Consider the following 15,108-nt stretch of genomic DNA (forward strand, 5'->3'; position numbering starts at 1 on the left):
GTTGACACTGAACATATCATTTTAATGTATTCAGACTTATTAATGGATATATCTTACCTGAAAAAAATGAGCTATACCATATCATGGATTATTTAAATATTAAAAATTTTCTTTCTATATTTCCCACATTGTAAGTTCAAACGAATGCTACATTCCAACAACAAAAAAAACTTTTTAAAGAGAGTGATGTGCTTTTGCCAAAATCATACCACATATCAGGTGGAAAATTCATGGCTTTATTAGTAGATGGCGCTGAGAAAACTGGCTCATTATACAGTGAAACTAAAACTTGGATCTCATAGACAAAGGTGAATTTTAAATAGTTTAAAAGTAATATTCAACATTTCAGCCTGGCATCAAGCAATGAAAACAAATATTTGACCACGCAGGGCAGATGTCAGTCAGTACACACACCAGCATGTACTGGCTGGACTTCAGCCCAATATTTAGGGGCCTAGATGTGAAAGAAAAACTAATAAAACTAATAGAAGAAACTGCAAAGTATTGTTAACTATTTTTAAATAAAAAATCAAAAAGCAACAAATGATATAACAAAATAGCTAATTAACCTACATTAAAATTAAGAATGCCTGTTCAGTGAAGGACACCCCTGGTTATACAAACACAAGTGCCATCTTCAGAGTTTTTGCAACTTCCCAGGAATATAGGAGGAACTTTTGCGAGTAAACAAAAAAAAGGTAAGAAGCCCCCATGAGAAAAGGAACAAAGATAAATTAGCAATTCACAGAAAGGGGCACCAGAAAGGCTGACAGGAAAATGAAGAAATTCCTCAAATTACTGGTGACCAGATGAATGTACATTAAAACAGGGCACCACTTTCTACCCAAGAGACTGGCAAAAGTTAGAAAGTCGGGCAGTAATAAATGCTGGTGGGGATGAGCAGAAATAGGAAGCTTTAAGTGGGAGAGTCAAAGACCATTCTAAAAAAACAATAGAGAAATTAATCTGTCTGATGCGTAATTCCATCCTGGGTACCTCTGCTGGAGAACTTTCCATAAGTATGGAAGGAGACATAGAAAAAGATGTTCACCATGGTCTTGCATGTGGGCCGAGGAGTTGCAGGTAACCCAGGTGTCTACCACTAGGCAAATGTCTAAAAACAAATGCACTTAACACCCACGACGGAATATCTTAGAGCAGCTCAAAGAAATAAAGCTGATGTAGCCTAAGCAACCCATGTTGAGTGAGAAAAGCAGCAGGGCAAGATCAATGGGATTATACTACATGTGGGCAACGTATACGCACACAGACAGCACAGCATGTTCAAGGAAACATTCATATTCAAAGACATGGAGTCAACACACGAGAACGGACGCTTACAGGAGAGGATGACGTGAAGGGAAAAAGCCATAAACCCTGTGTGGACTGCGATCCTGAGATCAAAACCAAAAGGTTCAAGGTGCTCAATTATGCTTTAAACAACATGTGTGCATCAGGAAGGTGGCTCAAAAGGGCCCTAGGGTGAGGAAGACACCCAAGCCTGAGAATCTACTGTACTCTGCAAAATAATAATCCACTGTTTGCCTCTGGTGAAGCGAATGCATTTGTGAGGCTGATCATCTAGTTTCCGGCTGGGCAGAGGAACCACACCCTTGTATGTGCAAGTCAACTTCACCTCCATCCCCCGATGACCCTGAGGCCACGGCTGGTCCTGGATGTGGCAGAATTCTGAGGCCTGGAGTCCCCTTCTAACCCTTACTAATTTCAACTCACTCTTTCAATATGAGAAGTTTCATATAAGAGACATTTCAGTGAGTGATGGTGGATGGGTGAAGGTGAGGGATACCTTCTCCATGTCCCAGAGGGCCGTAAAATTCAGCACACCCTGTAGATGGAGCCACAGTCCACCTAAGGCAGCAAAGACCATCACACAATTAAACTAGGTAGCTAATGGCTTGAAACTGGGGTCAAAGGAGAGGCAGTCAAAGATCACTCCTGGATTTTGCTTCAGCTTGAAGATGAGTTCTAACTCAGCTGCAGCTAGCAAGCCCTTACAGGCCAAAAGGGGCAGCCCATTCTCCCCAAGTCCAGGCTGGGCCTCCAAACAGGGAGTGGGGTTTCAGCCCCAGACCTCAATGAGGTCCCCAGATTCCATTCCCAGGTCAGCTGGCAGCTCCTTGCCTGAAAGCTTCGTCCCATCAAAAAAGAAGGAGAGGTTGTGGCCGGACAGTCCCATAGCCTCCTCGTAGCGGGACATGAGGGTCTTGAGAGGAGAGTCCTGGGTGGAGAAGAAAAAAACATGGACGTAAGAATCTGAAAAGAGAGAATGAGGAGAACTTGTAGGGACAGACAGAGAGCTTGGGACAGGGAGGACAAGGGAACATGTCAAGTTGGGGCCCACAGAGGGGGACACAAGTGGACGAAGAAGCCAGCAGCAGCTGGTTCCTTTCTCTAGGGAGCTGGGCCATGGAGCCCAGGGCTGTGATGCTGGTTCTGGGTCGGATACATTCTCCAGAGCCGGTCTCCTCACCTAACATGGAGGCATGATGCACAAGGAAGAAGCCAGCCAGGCTCTGGAGTGAGCATGACCCAAGCTGGGGGCCAGGTGCCCTTATTAAACTAGATGTGTAAGCTTAGCCAAGTGCTATGGGTTTGAGAGTCCCTTGGACAGCAAGAAGGTCAATCCTAAAGGAAATCAACCCTGAATATTCATTAGAAGGACTGAAGCTGAAGCTCTAATACTTTGGCCACCTGATGAGAAGAGCCAACTCATTGGAAAAGACCCTGATGCTGGGAAAGATTCAGGGCAGGAGGAGAAGGGGACAACAGAGGATGAGATGGTTGGATGGCGTCACCGACTCAATGGACATGGGTTTGAGCAAACTCCGGGAGATAGTGAAGGACAGGGAAGCCTGGTGTGCTGCAGTCCATGGGGTCCCAAAGATGGGGACACAACTTAGTGACTGAACAACAACAACAGTGGATTGGCTGTGTCCCCCAAAAACATACCGTGTGCTCCTAACCCTTAAGAAATGTGTATGTGACCTCATTTGGAAGATATGATCAAGATAAGATGAGGCTGGGACTGCCCTGTGGTCCCGCTGCTAAGACTCCACCTCCCAACGCAGGGGGCCCAGGTTCAATCCTGGGTCAGGAAACTGGATGCTACATGTTGCAACTGAAGATTCTGCAGGCTGCAACAACTAAGACCCAGTGCAGTTCAATAAATAAATACACATTAAACAAAAAAATGAGGTCATGGTTGATTACACTGTGCACTAAGGTGACAGGACTAGTGTTCTTGTAAGAAGGGAAAACAGATACATACAGAGATACACAGGGAGAACGTCCTATGACAAAAGAGGCGGGAGGCAGCTGCAAGTCAACGACTGCTGGCCACCAGCAGAAGGTTAGAGGAAGCATGGACCCAGAGGCTCCGAGGAGCGTGAACCTGCTGACAACTTGATTTCAAACTTGTAGCCTCCAGAACTGGGAGAGAACACATTTCTATCATTTTAAGCCACCAGTCTGCAGTAGTTTGTTACAGCAGCTCTCAGAAACAAACACAGCAAGTTATTCCACCTGTACAGATGTTGGTTTCCGTATCTGTTGAATGAGGGTAGCAACAGTGCTTTCTCATACAAGACTGCTGTGAATTTCAATAATATCCTGAATGTGAAGTAATTAGCCTTAGCACACGGACTGTCACTTCTATGGTACTTTTGATCAGTCTTACTGGTTACTATTCAAGGGTGATTTCCACTTTAACCAGGAAGAGTTAGGAGGCCAGAGCCAGCTTCCCAGAAGAGGGAGGGAACCTGAACACTGAACTTTATACACTCTCTAGGATGGGCAGGGACCCAAGACCACAGAGGGCAGGGACTCCATCCTCCACCCGCTGACGGGAGACTGCAGAGCACAGGGCAAGGGGCATGGCCAGCTGGCTCCCCCACTCACGGGAGGCAGCGAGACTTCCAGCGTCTGGTGCTTCTCTTTTCCCTGGACCCGAAGTTGGAGCAGTGGCGACGTCTCTACAGTCTCCGGAGAACTTGCTAGAACCACACAATCTGTGGCAGGCAGGATAGGGAAGCCAGGCCTAAACAAGGGTTGGAAGCCGGGCCCCCTCTGGGCCTCTCCCCACATCCCCTCCCTGTGGCAAAATCCTCCTCAGGCCTCGTTCCTCTCACCAATGATGTCAGCCACGCTGAGCTTTAGGGCCCTGGGGGTGGCGGTAGGGGACAGCTCGGTCTCTCCCAACAGCAAGAGGATCCTGCTTGGGGACACCCCAAGGCGGGCAGCCATGTGGTCCACCACGCTCTTAAGGGGCTCCGACTAGGAGGGGGACAGAAAGTAAAGGAGGCCTTCCTGCCTTGACTTGCTTCCCCACCCCCATCCCCCAATTTCTGGCCTTAACTACTCGCTGAATTCCTCAGCAGTGAGTTCCATCATATTTACCTGGAAAGGCACAAAATAAAATCATGTCAATAAGGGGTTCAGGCAAGTGACACAGACACGAAGCAGCCAAGAGTTAGGAGGGGAAAAAAGGGAGTGGTGGGGGTTGTGGCCAACCAGAACTGGATACGCCCCATCTAAGCCTGGGCAGCTATTCCACAGCTCTGGCTAATTGGTACCAGCTGGGAATATGGGCCAGGTACTGATGCTTTTGAACTGTGGTGTTGGAGAAGATTCTTGAGAGTCTCTTGGACTGCAAGGAGATTCCATTCTGAAGGAGATCAGCCCTGGGATTTCTTTGGAAGGAACGATGCTACAGCTGAAACTCCAGTACTTTGGCCACCTCATGCGAAGAGTTGACTCAATGGAAAAGACTTTGATGCTGGGAAGGATTGGGGGCAGAAGGAGAAGGGGACGACAGAGGATGAGATGGTTGAATGGCATTACTGACTTGATGGACTTGAGTCTGAGTGAACTCCGGGAGGTGGTGATGGACAGGGAGGCCTGGCGTGCTGTGCTTCATGGGGTCGCAAAGAGTCAGACACGACTGAGCGACTGAACTGAACTGAACTACATCTTCCTATTTAAGAGAAGCCATAAATCTGGACCTCAGTACCCAATCACCCATTGCAAAGGTTGGCAATGAACTATTTGGTTTTAAAATCACCATACAGCTTGAAAGAAGATGCATGGGACTTCCCTGGTGGTCCAGTGGTTAAGATTCCCCGCTCCCGATGCAGAGGGCACAGGTTCAGTCCCTGGTTGGGGAACTAAGATCTCACATGCCAGATGGCATGGACAGAAAAAATAAAGAAGATGAAGCACTGCTGATAAGGCCATGGGCTGCTAGTTGGCAAGTTCTGGCTTAGCTGCTTGTCTGATGCACTGTTACTACTCAGTAAGTAGTCATTTCTGTTCTTCTTTTGGAATGGGGGTCATCCCTATAATAGTAGTCTTCACCAGGAAGCTAGGGGAGCTTGGAATGACCAAGTGACCCCTGCGTGTCCGAGGCAGTAAGAACAAGCACAGGAGGGAAGTACAGGGTCCAAGGGAAGGAAGGAGGGAGGGATGCCCCTCCCCTGGGGAGGGCCCACCAAGCAAAGTTTCTTAGGATGTTTTAGTGGAGCCTTGAAGAATACGTGGGAAGTTTGCCAGATAGGCAAAGTTTTCCTTCTCCTTGGAGAAGGAAATGGCAACCCACTCCAGTATTCTTGCCTGGAGAATCCCATGGACAGAGGAGCTTGGTGGGCTACAGTCCACGGGTCGCAAAGAGTCGGACACGACTGAGCGACTTCACTTTCACTTTGCCAGATAGAGAGGGCAGAGGGAGGAAAAGATCTGGGCAAAGGGAACAGTGAGTGCAAAGGCGCAGAGGGCTGAAAGCGTGCTGGGCAGCTCCAGACAGCAAGATGGGCAAAGAAAGACACTAGTCTCTCCAAGGGCAGCTCCCAGACCTGCTCCCAGACCTTCCAGGCATTTACCATTCTGATGGGCAACCTGACCAGGTCAGCTCGGCACCGGATTTTGAGTGGCAGGAGTCGAGGGTTCTCTGGGAGACTGGGCCCCTCCACTAGGACCACCTCATCCTCTTGGCTCAGGTGGTCTTGGCCCTGGGATTGCTTGGGACTCAGGCAGGAACGGAGATCTTGGAGACGCTTGTTCACCTCCCTGAGGTGCAGAAAGGACTGTGTGTCAGTCAGGGTGGGCCCTCTTCCGACTGTCCCTTCTCCAATCTAGCCCAGAACAGAGCACACCCCCCACCCCTGCCCTTGGTACCTTAACTTCCGGAGTGCCTGAGTATGCTTCCTGCTTTTGGTCCGTGGCAGAGGTGAGGGCAAAGGCGAGGTGTCCTGATCCCTGCAGACAGAAGAGAGGGACAGAATGGGGGAAGAGATGAGACCCCAGCCCCACCCACACCTCTCCTTCCAAGGGGCCCCTGGGCACCAGACGGGGACCAGGGGGATCAAGAGGGAGCACTTCTGGTGACATCCATCTTATTGGAAGACTGGAGTGGGGAGGGAATGAGGGGTGGGGAAGGACAGGGAAAACCTGAGTCATGATTTTTATACTTATATGGCCCAAATATGAGGGAGGAGAATGCCTCACTTTTAAGATAAGTTGCTTTCCAGGTGAATATCTGATAAAATCCAAATGACACCAAACACTTACTATATGCTAAGGGTTAACTCTTCATTTACCCTACAATTCTGACCCAAGTACCACTATTATCTCCATTTTACAGACAAGGAAACTGAAGCACAAAGAGGATGGCCAGGGAGTCCCTGGTGGCCCAGTGGTTAAAAATCTGCCTTCTAATACAGGGGACGCAAGCTCGATCCCTGGTTGGAGAACTACGATCCCACATGCAACTAAGCCCTCATGCCACAACTAAAGAAGCGTGTACACTGCAATGAAGACCCCTTGCAGCCAAAACAGAGAGAGAGGATGGCCAAAAGACAGGGTCTGAAGCACAGGGCAGCCTCCAGAGCCACAGCCTTCAGTTCTGCATCACTACCCTCTTAGACACAAAGCAGAACCCCTCCACTTCCTGGCCAGTCTTCAGGGTCTGCTGCCATCCTCCAGTGGGACTCACTGCTTCTCCCAAGAGTTTCATTCCTCATCCAAGCCTCAGGATGCCTTCTGGAAACTTCTTACCCTTCCAGGAGCCACCCAAGGGTCCTGCCCGCCTCAGCCCACCCTTCCAATTCCCGTTCTGCTCCTGAGGCCCCAGTACTCTTGCCTCACTCACAGTAACATCTTTTTCTTTTCTTCTCCATCCTTACTCCTCAGTTTCTTCTTCCAGGGGGAACTGGGACATGGGAAATCCACTGCATGGGGACTGCTGGCATCCTCCACATCTGCCTCTGCGGACAGGGGAGGAGGAAGTGGAAAGGGTTAGCCAAGAGAAGGCAGTGGGAGACCAAGGAGAGACAAGGCAGGGGCTTCAGAAGGTTCTGAAAAAGGAGGAGATTAGGGGGCCCTGGACACACATGATCACTGGGGAAGGGTTTGGGGGGATGAATCAAGAGAAAAGCCTAGAGGGCTTCCCCAGCAGCACTGCAGTGGTGCAGTTAAGACTCTGCCTTCCAATGCAGGGACATGGGTTTGATCCCTGGTCAGGGAACTAAGATCCCACATGCGTGTGGCCAAAAAAAAGGAAGGGGGCGCCTTAGAGAGAAGGATGAACTGGAGTCTGACAGTGAGATTAGGAAAGTGTCCACACCTCGCACTCGTGCATGACACAGGGGCAAGAGTGGACAACAGACAGTGGCTCACCCCAACTAAAGCGTGCTCTTCTCATTTTGATCACCTGCACCTCACAAATCAAAAACCCTGAGCGTACAACCCGGGAAACATGTATTTACTTAATACACAGGTACTACTTACTATACATGTACAAACCATTATATATGTTATGAATCATACATTATAACAAATGCTATCAAAGGATGATTTTTTTTTCCCCAACTATTTCTCTTGTTTTCTGCCCCTACTCAATTTGGTGGGCACAAAGAAGACGTGTCTGGGGCAGGGGCAGGGAGTGTCTTTGGTAAAGAGGTTAAGTACAGACCCTCTAAGTCCAGGCTTCTCAAACGTCATCCATGTGAATGTCATTGTGGTATTTTGCCATATCTCCGTATTACGTGATATGTTTCTTTAAATCACTCATCTTCACTTAAATGTCTTAGAAAAGGAAACCAGGTATTATTCTAGACCACAGAAGCTCTTTTCCGTTTGCCTGCCACCAGATCATCATTAACCATCATTATTTATTTTTATAAATAAATACCATGAATACAAAACAATGGTAATAAATCCTAGATCAGTGGTTCTCAACCAGAGGCAATTTTGCCTCCTGCGGGACATGCGACCATGTCTGGAGACAATTTTGGCTGTCGCAGCAAGGGGAGGAAGGGGTTGCGGGGGATGATGACGTCTGCTGGGTGGAGGCCAGGCTGCTGCTCCACACCCCACAGGGCATAGGACAGCCCCACACAAAGAAGGATCCAGTCCAAATGCCAGTAGCACCGAGGGTGAGAAACCCTGTCCTAGGAGCTGCCATTGGCCTGAGACTCTGCATTTCTAACAAGCTCCCGGGAGATACCCAACACTCCTGGGCCCACATTTTTTTTTTTTTAAAGATTGTTTTTATATGGACCATTTTTAAAGTCTTTACTGAATCTGATACAATATCGCTTCTGTTTTACCCTTTGGTTTTTCCATGTAGGGCATACAGGATCTTAGCTCCCAGATCAGGGATTCAACCTGCACCCCCAGCATTGGAAGGTGAAATTCCGAGCACTGGACCACCAGGGAAGTCCCTGGGCCCTGCATTTTAAGTGGCAAGGACAGAGGTGCCTTGGTACTTCTCTGTTCCAGATACCATATATGTAAACCTTATATGCAGCCCAAGGTGGGAGGGGGGACATTTTATTAATATATATTTTCTTTAATTGGGCTTCCCTGGTAGTGGCTCAGTTGGTGAAGAATTCACCTGCAATGCGGGAGACTTGGGTTTGATCCCTGGGTTGGGAAGATCCCTGGAAAAGGGAACAGCTACAGACTCTAATATTCTGGCCTGGAGAATTCCATTGACTGTATAGTGGCAAAGAGTGGGGTGGCATGGGGTAGCAAAGAGTCGGACATGACTGAGTGACTTTCACATATGTATATAGTTCCAAGTACCATATATGTAAACCATATATGTAGCCCAAGGGGGGAGGGCTTTCTATTAATATATATTCTCTTTAATTAATTTCCACCAGAATCCTTTGACACAGGTCTATTATTTATCCCCATTTGGCTGATGAGGAAATTGAAGCCTTAAAAGATTAACTTGCACAAGGTCACACAGCTACTAAGGGGGAGAGCTGGTTCCTAAATCAGCTCTTCATCGCCCTGCCATACTCCCTCGTGGCACAAAAGTCTTAGTCCAAGGTCTGCATTTGCCCACTGGATCTCTTCCCTAGCAGACCTGATTTCTATTCACTGCCCTTGAGCAGTTTGCAAAAAATCACGTCACTGCGGGAGGACAAAGGCTGGGCAGCCCTGATAAGATTCAGAGAACACCCTGTTGGCTCAGAGTGTTCCCAGGAAACTTGCTACAGATGTAAAAAGATGTTACAAATTCTCAACACTTCTCCCTTCCACTGCTCCCAAGGTTATACAATCAAAGTCTCTGGGAATGACACCTGGAAACCTGTATATTAGAGACTTCCCTGGTGGTCCAGTGGCTAAGATTCCAGTGCTTTCACTGCAGAGGGTCCAGGTTCAATTCCTGCTCAGGGAACTAAGATCCCACAAGCCACGCAGTGTGGCCAAAAAAAATTTAGCACATTCTGATGCTTATTAGAGCTGGGGGAAGGAGTCTGGACAACACTTTCTGTGTCTTCTGGTTAACAAGCCAGCTCCTTTCAGGACTGGAGGTTTTTCTGGCTAGGATGCAGAAGTCACCTCTCTCATGTCCTCCCCTTTAGCCTCAGGAAACAACTAAATACAGGAATGTAAACTCCAGAAAGTCTTCTCAGAGAGGCCAGCGCTGGACACCTCTCCCTAGAAGCCCTCCTTACCTTCTTCAGCCTCTGGGGGACATAATTTCAGGAGGGACACGTTATCTGGGATAAGGTGGAGGCTGCTTTTCACCTGCAAAGAAATAGTAGATCAGTACCAAATGCTCCTACATTTAAAGAGAAAACTGGGGTCGATTCTCTTACGCTCAGCCTCCTCCAGCTCCCAAGCCCAACCTGAGGATGTAGATATTACCACTCTCCCACAGGGACTCAGGAGCTCAGCTTCACCAGGATCCAAAATTGGAGTACTCTACCATATGATATTACTTGTATGTGGAATCTAAACTATGACATAAATGAACTCATCTAGGAAGCAGAAACTTAGAGAACAGACTTGCGGTTGCCAAGCAGGGAGATGGGGGAAGTTGCGGGGGGAGGGGGGGCGGCGGTTGAGAGATGGACTGGGAGTTTGGAGTTAGTAGATGCATATTACATACAGAATGGATGGACAACAAGGCCCTACTGTATAGCACAGTGTCAATGTCCTAGAATAAACCATAATGGAAAAGAATATATATATATATACATAACCTCAGATATGCAGATGACACCACTCTTATGGCAGAAAACGAAGAACTAAAGAGCCTCTTGATTAAAGTGAAAGAGGAGAGTGAAAAAGTTGGCTTAAAGCTCAACATTCAGAAAACTAAGATCATGGCATCTGGTCCCATCACTTCATGGCAAATAGATGGGGAAACAGTGGAAACAGTGGCTGATTTTATTTTTGGGGGCTCCAAAATCACTGCAGATGGTGATTGCAGCCATGAAATTAAAAGACACTTACTCCTTGGAAGGAAAGTTATGACCAACCTAGACAGCATATTGAAAAGCAGAGACATTACTTTGCCAACAAAGGTCCATCTAGTCAAGGCTATGGTTTTTCCAGTAGTCATGTATGGATGTGAGAGTTGGACTATAAAGAAAGCTGAGTGCTGAAGAATAGATGCTTTTGAACCGTGGTGTTGGAGAAGACTCTTGAGAGTCCCTTGGACTGCAAAGAGATCCAACCAGTCCATCCTAAAGGAAATCAGTCCTGAATATTCATTAGAAGGATTGAAGCCGAAGCTCCAATACTTTGGCCACGTGATGCAAAGAGCTGACTCATTTGAAAAGACCCTGATGCTGGGAAAGATTGAAGGCAGGAGGAGAAGGGGACGACAGAAGATGAGACGGTTGGATGGCATCACCGACTCAACATACATGAGTTTGAGTAAACTCCGGGAGTTGGTGATGGATAGGGAGGCCTGGCATGCTGTAGTCCATGGGGTCGCAAAAAGTCGGACACGACTGAGCGACTGAACTGAACTGAACATACATGTGAGTCACTTTGCTGTACAGCAGAAATTAATCCAACATTGTACATCAACTACACTTCAATTTAAAAAACACAGGAGTACTCTGATGAGGAGCACCCTTCCCTAATGCACTCTAAGGATGCAAGTTTCATTCCCCTTTCTTACAAAGGAGCTAGCCATCCTGCTGTCTTAGAATCCTTGGCAATTTCAGGCCCCTGGCTCACCATTCCACGTGGGGACCCCAGTCCTCTCTGAATTTCCATGGACCCCAGTCCCCATCTTCCTGAATCTTTAGCATCGAGAAACCCAACATGCTCCAAATCCCACCCAGCCCTAGGTCCTCCAGCTCTTCCCTTAACCATCAGGGATCTCAACCTCTTAGGCTCCCTATACCCCCCGCCCCGACACTCCAGCTCCTGGGAATCTCAAACTCCAAGCACACTCCAAACCCCTTCAACCTCTCCAATTTGCATCTTTCTGCCTCCAAGGCCCCTAGCCCCTGCTTCCATTTCGTCTCCCAAGACGAACCCTAGAACCCTACCTCAGCACTCCTAAACCCAGTCCCTCCACGCTAACCGTCCCGGGAACCCGGCTGCACCTTCTCCGAGTACACTGGAACCGCCGGTGCCTCCCCAGGATCCAGCAGCAGCCGCCGCCGCCGCCTGACCAAGACCCGAGGGGCTCCACCCGGCTCTGCGTCCGCCCCTTCGCTGTCACTGTCGCTGTCGTCCCGGGACGCGGCCGGGACGGGGGATTCGGGAAGCGGGACCTCGGCCGCGGCCGCAGCACCGCGCGCGGTTGCACCCTCCAAGACATCCTCATCGCTGTCGCTGACCAAGTCCACGAGCACCGAGTCCAAGGTGCGTCGAGCTGGGGATGGCTGGGCGCCAGGACATCGGCTCCGGCCGCCCCGGGATCCCCGAGCCCTTCGGCCGCCGCCGCCGCCTCTGGGACGACCGGGTCTCCTCACCGGCTCCGCCATGGCACACAGCGGGTCTCCACAGTCGCCAGCTTCTGGTCGACTGACCCGGCCCCCTCCAGCGGATTCCTCCCTTCATTGGGCGAACCGCCTGCTAGTCAACACCTCTCTCCGCCCACGCCCTCTGGCTCCACCTCTCCGCCTTTTCATTGGTCGCTGGACCCGCCCATCACGCATTCACCACTGAAACCAAGGCGCCAAAGATTCCAATCAACCTCGGCACAATCGTCGTAGGTTTCGATTCGGTCCGCCTCACCCATTGGCCTGACCGGCCTTCTACAAGGCCCGCCCACTGAATGGAGTCTTTTTCCTGGTTGGTGGAAGGGAGAGGTATCCTGGGAATTATAGTCCGCAAACCCTCAGGCTGCCGTGCAGGAAATCGGGCTGGGAATAGCTTTTAGACACAGCGGATCTCATGGGTATCCGTGGGCTCAGTAATTACACTACACGCCGAGACCTCGCATACGCCCCTCCTCATGTACAGAATCCACGCAACACACACCCGGAGCCACACTTCAGTACCATACAACTCTCCGAATTCCCTCCTACAGCATTCCTCACACAGGACGTCCCGACAGACACTACACGGGCTGTATCAACACCACATATACTCTTGCAACACTGTCCCTCGATATACACCTAAGAACACCCGCCTCGCAAAAAACCTGGAAGGGCAAACACAAATGAAAAATAAGAGGTTTAACTCTCCCTGTTGAAAATAAGGATCATGACTTCACTCTTTCAGAATTTCTTTCTTGGAACTTTTCAATATGTGTGTAAATCTGTGTGTGTGTGTGTGTGTGTGTGTTTTAACTGAAGTAGAGTTGGTTTAAAACATTGTGTTAGTTTTTGGTGTACAACACGGTGATTCAGTTTTTTTTTTTTCTAAATGTTAGCTTTTTTTACATCAACATTTTATTTTATTTTTTATTTTTTTTGGCTGGACTGGGTCTTCCTTGCTTTGTGCAGGCTTTCTTTAGTTGCAGTGGGAGGAGGGGGGCGGGCAGCTACTCTTTGTTTTGGTGCCCAGACTTCTCACTGGGGTGACTTCTCTTGTAGAGCACAGACTCTAGGCATGGGCTTCATGGGATCAGTATTTGTGGTGCACGGGCTTAATTGTTCCGTGGCATATGGAATCTTCCCAGACCAGGAATCAAACCCATGTCCCCTGCTAACGCAGGCAGACTCATCCACTGTGCCACCAGGGAAGTCCATGATTCAGTTTTATATATATTTTCTTTTTCAAATTCTTTTCCATTATAGTTTATTACAAGATACTGATTGTAGTCCTCTGTGCTATACAATAGGACTTTGTTGTTTATCTATTTTATATATAGTAATTGTATCTGCTTAAAGCTCAACATTCAGAAAACGAAGATCATGGCATCTGGTCCCATCACTTACTGGCAAATAGATGGGGAAACAGTGGAAACAGTGTCAGACTTTATTTTTGGGGGCTCCAAAATCACTGCAGATGGTGACTGCAGCCATGAAATTAAAAGACGCTTACTCCTTGGAAGGAAAGTTATGACCAACCTAGATAGCATATTCAAAAGCAGAGACATTACTTTGCCAACAAAGGTCCATCTAGTCAAGGCTATGGTTTTTCCAGTGGTCATGTATGGATGTGAGAGTTGGACTGTGAAGAAAGCTGAGCGCGGAAAAATTGATGCTTTTGAACTGTGGTGTTGGAGAAGACTCTTGAGAGTCCCTTGGACTGCAAGGAGATCCAACCAGTCCATTCTGAAGGATATCAGCCCTGGGATTTCTTTGGAAGGAATGATGCTAAAGCCAAAACTCCAGTACTTTGGCCACCTCATGCAAAGAGTTGACTCATTGGAAAAGACTCTGATGCTGGGAGGGATTGGGGGCAGGAGGAGAAGGGGACGACAGAGGATGAGATGGCTGGATGGCATCACTGACTCGATGGACCTGAGTCTGAGTGAACTCTGGGAGTTGGTGATGGACAGGGAGGCCTGGAGTGCTGTGATTCATAGGGTCGCAAAGAGTCGGACACGACTGAGTGACTGAACTAATTGTATCTGCTAATCCCAAACTCCTAATTGATCCCAACCCACCCCGCATGCTTTCCCCTTTGGTAACCATGAACTTGTTTTCTTCTTCTGTGAGTCTATTTCTGTTCTGTAAATAAGTTCTGGAGCCATCTTTTTGAAAGCCAAGTGTCAGGGGAAATAGCTCCAGCTCCAATGGGAGACTAACAGCCTAACTTGTAGAAGCTCCCCTGCAATATGCAAAACCACCTACCATCTGAAAGATGCAAGAAGCTTGTTTCACCCTTGGATAAAAGCCAATCACCATGATAAAGGGTGATCTACTACGTATGTCTTAAAGGTGAAGTCAAGTCCCCTTCTTGAGGCCTAGTCATTGGAAACAGGATACAGTTTTGAATATTTATCTTGAAAAGAGGATAATGGGTTATACCTGCTTGGCTTATATGAAAGTGTGAGATTTCTTTCGGCTTTTGCAATCAGTCTCTTAGGGGACTGCCTGTGATGTGCATCACATTCTGTTTAATGCTTATTTAATAATAAAATGGTTTTCTGTCTCTACTACCTCTGTAGAGAGGTTTTCTGGGTTGGAAGAAGGTTTTGTTTTTTCATTATATTTTCCCAACCAACCCAGCAATGACACTGTGTACCCCAGAGGTTACCTACCCTCCACACACTACAGTATTCACAACTCCTGTATCAGATGCACCCCAACACACACAGCACAGATACACTCCCTCCTACATGTCACACCTCCCACATTGCCTCCAATCGCATGACACTTGTTGACCTAAATAAAAGTCAGTTATTGTAGAGAATTCCCTGGCAGTCCAGTGGTTAGG

At 48.2% G+C, this 15,108-nt stretch overlaps 1 protein-coding gene across 1 annotated transcript; it reads right to left on the reverse strand.

Annotated features, from left to right (window-relative positions):
• Window positions 1–218: 218 nt before the first annotated feature.
• On the reverse strand, window positions 219–12,348 carry NFATC2IP (nuclear factor of activated T cells 2 interacting protein). The gene is made up of 8 exons (XM_055561921.1): window positions 11,877–12,348; window positions 9,984–10,056; window positions 7,163–7,277; window positions 6,190–6,270; window positions 5,895–6,081; window positions 4,149–4,293; window positions 3,919–4,028; window positions 219–2,239 (listed from the first exon to the last, which is right to left on the reverse strand). Exons 1-8 carry the CDS (start codon window positions 12,258–12,260, stop codon window positions 2,081–2,083), a joined length of 1,254 nt encoding a protein of 417 aa, XP_055417896.1. The 5' UTR covers window positions 12,261–12,348; the 3' UTR covers window positions 219–2,080.
• Window positions 12,349–15,108: the final 2,760 nt, after the last annotated feature.

This window comes from Bubalus kerabau, chromosome 23, assembly GCF_029407905.1.
Source record: "Bubalus kerabau isolate K-KA32 ecotype Philippines breed swamp buffalo chromosome 23, PCC_UOA_SB_1v2, whole genome shotgun sequence".
Classification (NCBI taxonomy): Eukaryota; Metazoa; Chordata; class Mammalia; order Artiodactyla; family Bovidae; genus Bubalus; species Bubalus kerabau.

Bases quoted from the DNA above. Each gene is read 5' to 3' on its own strand.
- NFATC2IP (XM_055561921.1), bottom strand. From the start codon at position 12,260: ATGGCGGAGCCGGTGAGGAGACCCGGTCGTCCCAGAGGCGGCGGCGGC. The intron at 6,082-6,189 runs GTACCAAGGGCA...TCTGCACCTCAG, and splicing joins CAGGCACTCCGGAAGTTAAG to GGAGGTGAACAAGCGTCTCC. The intron at 4,294-5,894 runs GTAAATGCCTGG...TCCCCCTCCTAG, and splicing joins TCAGGTTGCCCATCAGAATG to TCGGAGCCCCTTAAGAGCGT.